General features: G+C 51.5%; 1 protein-coding gene across 2 annotated transcripts; it reads right to left on the bottom strand.

Annotated features, from left to right (window-relative positions):
- Positions 1-925: 925 nt before the first annotated feature.
- On the bottom strand, positions 926-4169 carry LOC101777353. Of its 2 annotated transcripts, XM_004973809.4 has the most exons (7): positions 2976-4157; positions 2769-2875; positions 2361-2429; positions 2148-2206; positions 1921-1981; positions 1786-1839; positions 926-1563 (listed from the first exon to the last, which is right to left on the bottom strand). In XM_004973809.4, exons 1-7 carry the CDS (start codon positions 3349-3351, stop codon positions 1285-1287), a joined length of 1005 nt encoding a protein of 334 aa, XP_004973866.2. In that variant the 5' UTR covers positions 3352-4157; the 3' UTR covers positions 926-1284. The 2 variants fall into 2 exon arrangements, with proteins under 2 accessions (XP_004973866.2, XP_022683092.1); XM_022827357.1 differs by lacking the exons at positions 1921-1981; positions 2148-2206 and having other exon boundaries at positions 2976-4169.
- Positions 4170-9988: the final 5819 nt, after the last annotated feature.

The following is a 9988-nucleotide window of genomic DNA, read 5'->3' on the forward strand; positions in this document are numbered from 1 at the left end:
TGCGTTGCAGCATCCTGCATACCTGCATGCATAACAACAAACAGGACGCCAGGGCCTGGGGTCGAGAGGTGATGATGGAGAAGACTGGGGTAGGTTCATTCTGTTAGTAGTTTGTTATGAAACTCTTTGAATTTAGGCTTTTATAAAACAAAGATAAAATTTAGGAGAACAGAGCTGAACATGTCTTCTCTGCTTATAGATGTGGCTGCGTCGTGTACAACCATCACTATTATCAAATGTGCTTAGAGATTACTACTTCACTAATTTGAAATCTCAAAGCTACTACACCTATATACCATCTACTAGCAATCGTTTCCGATCTCTTTAAGTCACTTTAGATGGTTACAGTACATTTTCGCTAGCACGTTTAAACGATTCTTTTTTCGAAAGACACGTTTAAACGATTCCTTCACGTGTTTGACAACTTTGGATCCTAAAAAAAGTCATTGGCCTGCTGGATGAACATATCATAGATGCCATCATGACCGCTCGTAGTAGGATCCAACCCTAAGCATCATCATTTCCCATTAGGAAGCGAATCTAGTGGTGCCAATGCTAAACAACTCCCTCTCAGAACCTCACGCTGCAATCATCGCCAACTATATATTTGTGGCGCAGCTACACCAAATGAACAGCACCAAACCCCAACTGGAGAATTTGAAAGCTACATTTCTGATGCATTCACGAACACAGACGAGTGTTTCAGAAATGCCACTGTGCTATGCTGTTCAGTGTTCACATAGAACAAGTGAACAACCAGGAATTGCAGCTGCTGAGCTAACATTTATAAACCACCAGATCAGCTGATGGCCCAATAGTTTCACTGGGCGACAGCTACAGGTAGGGACTATTTGACCTGTGAGCTGTGTGACCCAGACAAGTTGTGAATAACACTAAAGCTCCCGCACCTACCTTCCAGGTCACATTGAACAGACGCAGCAAAACGCAGCATCTAATTGCAATTAAACAAGCTTATGGTTCAGTAAACCAGTACACAATAAATCAGAAAGAGGCCCCCCATCTTATCATACTCTAATAACCTTCTGACTGCAGGTTTATAAAAACTAGCACCATTCTTTCATGGAACCGGCAAGCCCCGTACACATTTTGAATGAGCATGTGAAGGGCACCTCGACAAAGAATCGGTTTGGAATTGAATTTGCAACAGAATCCCGTGTGGTCCTCCAGCTCAATCATATGCTCATGCGTCACAGCGAAAAGCAAAAAGTTCAATAGTCTTTCCACCATATGCGTGTTCCATCAAATTGTTCTTAGACGAAGTTTTCATGCATAAATATCCTCTGCTGGGAATAGTCCCTGTGCTTCCTCCGGGAGCTCAGGCTGATACTGGAGCTGTTCGTAGTTCAGCTGTCTGGCGGCTTCATACAGGGCGATCCCAACGCTGACAGAGAGATTCAGGCACCGGACATAGGTTTCCACCATGGGAATCCGGATGGTTCCACCGCCTAGGCCTTCTCTACTGCAATCCTCAAGGGCTTGTTGAGGTAATCCTTTGGTTTCAGAACCAAAGACTAGCCAGTCCCCTGGCTTGTATGAGAAATCCTAAGCCAAAATATGAACACAAGTCAAGCAAACACTAAAGAAACCGGGTTGCAGATTTATTGTAGGACAATACAAAAGGTATTGAGATAAGATCAAGTCAAGGTGTTCCAGTATAAATCACCATTAACACATGCCATTTCAGTATTTCACGGTAAGAACAAATGCTAGTAGTGTGAAGAAGGATTTGGTAGCAAGTAGCTAATATGAGCAACCGTTACGTACTGAATGAATGCTTGTTCCTCTTTTCGTAAATGCCAACAGCCTTTTTTCTCCTTCCTAATGTAAACAAAAACGTTAAACAAAAATAGAAAATAATCGGGAAATTATATTGACCGGAGGATAGAAAAATTTTGGTACCTGCTTCACGAAATAATCACAGAAGTCATCCCAGGAGTCATGGATCTTGACAACAACATATCTTAGTCGTAGTGATTAAGGTAGCATATTGATGATCGAGGAAAGGATAGAAAATGTATATTTGAATGGATGGGTTATGTCAATACTCAGCGCTACCAAGTTTGGCACTTTGCAATTCATATATTATCATATAAACAGTTGATAGCTTACATACAATGAAAGGATACGGCCAATAATCCAATCCTGCACGCTTCAATTTTGTGTCATCTACGTTAAAACCTAATGGCTGGAGGGGGGAAAAAATCAAACTATGATTTCAGAGAGCACAACACTCCAGATGAATGACAATACAAAGGCAACAAAGATGACAAATCATTAATGCTGTCCACCTCTTCGCTTAAGAACACAACAAAGAAAACAGCACATAACACTAACCTTACCCCGACAAGATGCAGGCCTACTGCAGATGCAGCACACGTCCTTGCTATGGATCCTGTATTTCCTGGGATCTACAAAGTACAATCATCAATAATTCAGTGACAAAGAGGTAACCCAAACAATCAGATCATCTGCAGGCACATAGTAATAAAATGAAAAACAGCAGACAAAATCTAATGCATCAGATCAAATTCTAATCCACGTGACTGTAAAATTTGATCATAGAATGCCAGAAAGGCAACATGGTTAGCAATGCCTAAAATTTGCAGTCACAACCACCAACATCAGTAGATATAGCACATGTTCGTCAATACTGAATCATTCGCAAGCCGAGATCCTAATTTAGTAATTTCTAACTCGTACAAGTACTTTGCAACCGGACACCGAAAGGGAGGCGCGAAAGCAGCTACCAGCGGCGAAACCAGCACGACGTGAAGCATCCTCCTGGCGCACGCCACCTCCGCGCCGCTCCCCACGGGCCCAACCGCGGCGCCATTGCCATTTCCACTCGCAGCAACTGCAAACGCGCAGGCGCAAACAGATTAGAGAGACGCCGCTAAGGAATCGCGCCGAGGGGCGCAGGAGAACCGGACGGAGACAGTGCTCTCGCCACGCACGGGAGCAGAAAGCAGGGGAGCAGGATGCCGTGCCCACGCGGCGCCGCCGCTCGCCTCGAGCGGCCGCGAGCCCACCGCGTTTGAATCCGCCGCAGGAGTAGTAGCGGTGGCCGAGGGCGCGCAGCCGCAGGCCAGCCTCCATCTCGCTTGCGGCACCCGCGGGTGGCTCGATTCGTAATCCGACCCGCCGCCGGCGGTGGCGCGGCCTCCGAGGGATAAGGTGGAAGGGAAACGGCTCCGGATGATGGAATGGGCCTCTTGGGCTTTCCTTCCAATGGTTTTGCTTTTTGGGTGGGGGCCTAAAATTGAGAAGCGGATTGGAACTGGGTGCTTGGTCTTTTGGTGTTACCTGAATCTGAAGTGGGCCTACTTGCATCTTACATGGAAATGAGGAGATCCTTCAGGGCCTCAGATTTGATGGTCCCGGATTGGGCTTAGCATTAACGCTCGCTACGAAAACGGAAATTGGTCTCGTAGCATCGAAAGATCGCGATATCTGGAAAATACCATCAAACCTTCAACGCTCCGTAAAATATCATAGGAAGAATGCAACGTCACTTGGATATAGTATTCCGTCACGTTTGGAACAGACGTCGATGCTTCCGTGAAGCTCTTCCCATTCTTCCTGAGGTGAGTGCGGCCGCTGCCTCTGCTTCGGGTGGGACCCGCCGCCCGTCCAGCCAAATCCGTCGCCGCCGACAAACCCAAGCCGGACCCCTCCCTGCTAGTGCACCATCCGTGGCGAGGCAAGGCCAAGCTCGTGCGCTCATTCCTTGTCGCCAGCCCCCGCACCACCGCGTCTTCCTAGCCTACGGCAACGGACGGAGGAGGACTAGCCTCGGGAGCCTCAGCAGCGCCGCCACCTCATAGATGGAGGACCTCCGGCAAGCTCGATCCCAAGCCCTCCTGACCTTGGCTCACCCCGATGTGGCCCCACGAACGAGCCCGGCCACTGCCTGAGCTCCTTCACCCCTGCCGTCACCTCTCTGTGCGATGCCCTAGGCCCGCACCCAGCATAGGACTAGGGGCCAGCACGGGCCTGCCTCGTCCTCGCCCGCCCCTAGCACCTGCGCCGTGCCGCTGTGCTCGGCCTTGCCGATGGAGGGGACAGGGGAGGCACGCGGAGGTAAGGTGGAAGAGAGGTGCTTCCTGCTTGGCGAGGCGCGCAGGGAGGGGGTGCTCCTAGAGCTGCTTGGCGGCAGGATGGGGAAGCGAGGTGGAGGTGGAGGAGGTGCAACGCCATGTGCGTGGACAACGACGGAGGTGGGGAGAAGATACGGTAAAAGGGGACCGAGAGCTCAGCTTCACGGAAGCAACGGCGTTTGCTTCAAACTTGATAGAATGGTAACGTTGCATTCTTTCGATGATATTTTACGGAACGTCGAAAGTTTGATGGTATTTTCCAAATATCGTGATCTTTTGATGCTATGAGACTAATTTTCCGCTACGAAAACTGCGCGGCTCAAACACGAGAGACAACACAATTTGATGTGACCTTGATTCCCACCAGAAGGCAGAAGCCAAGAACTTGCAAATATCATCTTCATCATTAAAAAGAAAAAAAAACACTTTGCGATTGCGAATAATTATGACGTGCTATATTACGTGTCGGCTAGTCACGCAGGACTCACGCGGGGAACCCAATTCCGGCCACGGTTCACGTCGAGCAGCCACAGAACAGTGCTCCCGGAGTGGCTTTATCCAGACACCATCAGAGCAAGAAAAGTCAGCAACCAAAAGTTGTCGATCTTTTGATCAGCGTCAGGAAGGCGAAGGAGTATCCAGGAGCCATCACGCTGGAACAAGGCATCTGCATCAGTGCATCCTGCATCCAAAAATCAAGAAGCATCTGCATCCACATTCCATACCACACGAACCCGTCTCGCGCTAGCTAGCTCGTCGGACATATTCGGCTGTTCCTGTACGACCGAAATGGCAACACACTCACACCACCCATAACGGGCCCATCGCAACCGTTCGATCCGCTGATGGGAACGAACAAAGGCGATCGAAAAGGCGATATGCGTCACGGCTGCTACTGCTGCACGCGATCGATCTGCTCGCAAGTTCTGCTGGGGATTCGCCGGATAATTGTTCCTGCAAAGGCGTTCTTGGATGCGCGCAGACTGCTCGGGTGTGTGTTGCGATGGCTGAATCCTCTGAATCGCAACACGGGGCCGTGCGAAAAAGCACAAGAATAGCTAGCGTCCTAGCTCGGATAGAGGGTGACGGTGTCAGCAGCTGCTTACCGACCACGGCACACGATTCTCCATGTGTGCATACTAGTCAAAAATTCGGGTGCTTACTTGCTTTTGTTCAGAATTATTGCATGCATTGCGCATAGCATCTTATGTCAGACCGAGCATTATCAAGAGAGAGAAAATCCGTCCATTCGCAGATAATTTCTCCGTTGGTGAGTTCCTGATGCAGCAATCATATCCTAGCACCATGTACTGCGCTAAGAGAACATCCGAGGTCAGAACAGGAATTCCACATCGCTTCACAGTTCATGCGGCCATGCCCACATTGCAAACGACGTGGAGCCACATGGCTGGCAGTATCTTCTGCCTCGATCGGGGTCGCATGGACGCGGCTGGATCCGAATGGATTCCATCTGGGCGCAACCGTATTAAACTCTGAACACCCTCGTCGAAGAACACTGTAGTTAACAATTGGGGCTGTCTTAGTAATATTCGAGTGTTTAAAAGTCTATCTACATTCAAATTTTTCTGAACTATTGGATCAGATTTGAATTTTTCTGAATTATTGGATTAGATTTGGATTGCTCTAACGTTATTTTCTTCCCGACGCCCCAGCTCCAGCCCGACACCCAATCTCGCCCCGACGCCGATCCTCGCCCCCGCCGCCGGAGCCGCCATCCTCCACCACCGCCCCCACTTGGTTCATTCTCCTACATCTTTTTCTTGAAGTCTGGTGGAGCTCCACCGCCGCCTCCGCTTCCCCGCCGTCTCTCCCGCCTTCACCGCCGGCCGGCGAGCCGGCCCGGAACTCCCTCTAGGCCCGCGGACACAAGTAACCCCCAACCTCAACCCCAACCCTAAAACCCAAACCCGAAAAGCTCGCCGTCAAGCCCTCCATTACCGGAGTAGAAGAAGTAAAGCAACGTGGTGTTCCTTGATTGGTCCAAAAATCGAGTGTGGGAGCTCGAAACACTCTAGAATGATTTAGCTTTCCCTAACAATTCTCTCGTCAGGCAGACGAACCAGCTGATCGAGCGGGTGCCACCTTACGAGACATCTCGATCTAGGCGAGATCCAGCATCTCTTTTTATATACTTGCACTTCAGATGAGCCTTGCAAAGGCCAAGAACAGGGTAGGTAGCTAGGGCTCCGGCAAGTACATGCAAATGCTCAACGAAATGGTGATCTGCAGAGTGGCGATCGATGCTCATCGGAGTCGGTAGGGCCTGCCGGTCCGTAGCGCTGGATGGCCAACATTTCCTTGTCTTTTCGTCATCGGTTTGTACACGATGACACCCTGACAACCGACGAAGTGAAACTACCTCGGACTGGGCCAGTTTTTATATGGAGACCAAGGCACGATCAAGTTCCCAGGACTAGTCGCCATGGGGTTCTGACCTTTTGAGATCTGGGGGTATGTTTGGGATACCGAGCAAAGAGAATTTGCTGCTAGTACATGTTCACTGTGTTACAATTACAACTTTGTGGATGCATACCCTGTCATAATAATGTTTAACTTTTCCCTCCAATATTTAGCTGTAACTCTGTGCCTGATCGAAGCATTGGTAAGCTGTAATCGTTTGCACTAGTGCTACAAATAGATCAGGAATCATTGGAACGAAAAGGATCCGTGCATCAAGTACGCAGCTTAAAATAATCACAAGCTGAGCAGGACATGGTGATGGGGTATCCTGGCCTGCTACTCTGCTAGGCTCTCTCAACCGGCCATGGACCCTACGTGCCAGTCAGATCAGCATCACGGGGCCCACCCTCCATAAACCACGATCGGAACTGCTTTTTAATCGTGACGCTGTCAGGTTTGATCTGATGGCGGAGCGCATTCACACTGCAGGTCCATGCGATGCGAGCTCGAAGCGCCTCTTCTTAGCAGTTGGCACTCGCCCAGTCGCCCTGGCCTGAAAAAGAAAAAAAAGGGCCTCCTGGCTTTGCCGGCTCTTGGGCCTCTGCTTTCCTCGACGCACGTGTGAGTGAGCTCCTTGCTTTGCTCCGCTTTACTGGGTTCAGGAGGGGGCAGAAAAATATTCAGAGATCTAGCAGATTGGATCTCCATGTCCCCAGCTATCTCCTGCCTCCTTTTTTTTAAAAAAATTCTTTTTCTTGTTGGGTTAGAGCAGACTGTGACAGTGTTACCCATGGGGAGCTCTGAAGATACATCTCGTTAATTAACCTACTAGGATCAAAGTGATTAGTAGTATTTTTCAGTCGTGCTTCAGGACTTCAGGCAGGAGTGTGTCGTCTAGGTTAAAGACAGGAGTGTCAGCAGCTCAAAGTCACAGACTTGTATACAAAAACGTATAGGAGATGTACATTGTATCAGGAAATATTACTAATACTGGATCTCAAGATCGCATCTAACGCTGAGCTCTTAGCGCACAGAGTTTGCCCAAACTCTAAATCCAGAAACGCAGCTCCAAACATGGAAATGGATCTTTTAAGCGTGTGCAGCAGGAGATTCCGTTTCACTGCATGCATGCCGCATTGGACTTGGACATGGAGTTGAGCAGCCTGCGGAGCCAGATGCTGAAGTCTGAAGACATGTTGAGCTGTGAGGTTCGGGTACCTGTCCCCCAAACAGGCGAGCAGGAGCTCCGGGAGCTTGTTGATGACTTGGATCCAAAATGGGCGCCACCTGCAGCTGTCCCTCCAGTTCCCTCCACATGGCACATCTGATGCCTCTCGCATCTCAGGTAGCCGGGTGTTGGGGAATGATGGAACCAGATTAGACCACCGTCATGTTTAGTTTTTTCATTTCTGGGGTTCTTTTTCTTGAGATGTGGATCAGTGGATGTCCATCGTTTAGGAGATCAACGTCTGCTGCCTGTTTACTCCATGAGCTCACCCATTTTTGGGTGCTTACAGCTTACTGCTGGCATAAGTTGAGTACCAGGTCATGTCATCTTGTTTCTCATCAGGGATGGGTTCAGAAGTCAGAACCGCTCTTATTAACACGTCTTACGCTAATACTACTACGTTGCAGAGAAACGTGGTAGCAGTTCACACGCCCATGAAATAAACAAAGCGCAGCTCCAACTGCCAACCGAACTAAGCGAGCTCGAGATCGTGACGCGCGCGCACGGGCGGTGCACGGAGAACCCGTGCGGCGTGCGCGTATGCTCGCGTAGTCGCGTGCTCGCTCCCGTGACCTACCAGTAGGCCGCAGTTGCCGCGGCTTCACGTACACGAGACGCGGCCAAATGATTGGCGGTGGTGCACGCCACGGCGAACGGGGGTGGGCGCCGCGCGTGGATTCGACTCGAGGCGACGGCGACCCAAGCTCCTTTTCTCCCTCCTGATCACCACCTGCCCGGCGCGGCGACGGGACTCGACGGGAGGGCGGCCGTCAGGTTATGGCGCCCGCCAGCCCGGTGGAAAAGGCGCCGCGCTGGTGGGACGTGCGCGGCCGTGACACGCCGCCTGCCTGCCTGCCTTTGCTTTGCACGCTGCCTCGGGCGTTGGGACGCAGGAACGCCCGATAAAACAAGGGCACGGTTCGTCAACTCCCTGAGCTGCAAGCCGACGACTTGGTTTAACAACCCTGCCCGTCGCCTCCCTCGTGCTGGCATTTTTAAAGCACCGCTCGCAACCGGGGACAAAGAGCGATGTCCAGGCATCCAGCTGCCGCATCGGTGGGGCAGCCAGCCGTTGACTAACGACCAGCGCACCAAAGTCTAGAGGCAGGCCACGTCGGTCCCTACAGCCCGTACTAGTAATCAGCTACAAAAAAGGAGTTCGTCCTTAAACCTGCTAGGGTTTGTTCTTACACCCAGGATTGGAAGAGGGCTCACGTCGGCGCGCGGCGCGAAACGGCCGGAGATAAGGCGGCGGCGGGATGGTCCGGTGTCGGCACGCGGTGACGTCGCCCTTCCGCCGGCGTCATCCCGTGCTTTGGGCGGTAGCGCGGGTGGCCGGTGGCATGGCGGAAAAACGGCAGCCGTCCCTCCTCCCCTTTCCTATTTCTTTATCCGTTGGCGCGGCGGTGATGCCCGATGATGCAACTGCACGTCGGCGTTTCCGTTCCTTCTGAGACCGGCGCCGCGGGGCGCGCGGGCGTGCGGTTGCCTGGTCCCAATCCGCTTGGCGAGGCGGGTACGCTCTCGGGTCGGCGTCGATGCGGCGCGTGCAGCCCATCGCCCCGCTCGCCCGGCCCCTCCGCAGCGCACGGCTACATGAATCATCACGTAACAGGGGCACCGACGGCATACCGTATCTTGCTAACAACGTAGCTCGAAAACCGTATCATCGTGGAAAAAGAAAAGAGCTAGGCTTTTCGTTGTTAGCAAGTAGCGAGTTTTCAGTTTGCAGATGGGGAATGAAGAAGCGTCAAATCGAAAAGCATGGCAACAAACACGCTCGCAGAAAAACACACACACACAAAACAGAGCCTGAGAGGGAGTGAGCGAGCGAGATGCATCCACCAATCAGGGCCTGCGACCGCAAAGCACCGGGAGGCCAGGGCAAGGGAGGGGAATCCCATCCGTGCCCCCACCCCTCCTCAGCTCCTCTCGCAGTCGATCCATGCTTTCCGGATAGCGTCAAAAACCTTTGCTTGCTGCCGAAAACAGCCTGCGCCGAGTTGCTTAAAATGGCCACGATCACGCAAGTTGGTCCTCTTCCTCTGCTCCGCACGGTCGGCCGCCGCAGCCAACAACAAACATACTCAGGTGACCTGTGACCATGGGGCGTGCGGCCCCACGCGGTTATGCTTGCTTTGAAGCCATACACTGCTATCCTTTTCTTGTTAACAAGTCCTTTCTGATAAAAAGGTCGTGTCAGTGTTGTCAAGAGGTCAGG

This window comes from Setaria italica, chromosome VI (assembly GCF_000263155.2).
Source record: "Setaria italica strain Yugu1 chromosome VI, Setaria_italica_v2.0, whole genome shotgun sequence".
NCBI classification, from domain to species: domain Eukaryota; kingdom Viridiplantae; phylum Streptophyta; class Magnoliopsida; order Poales; family Poaceae; genus Setaria; species Setaria italica.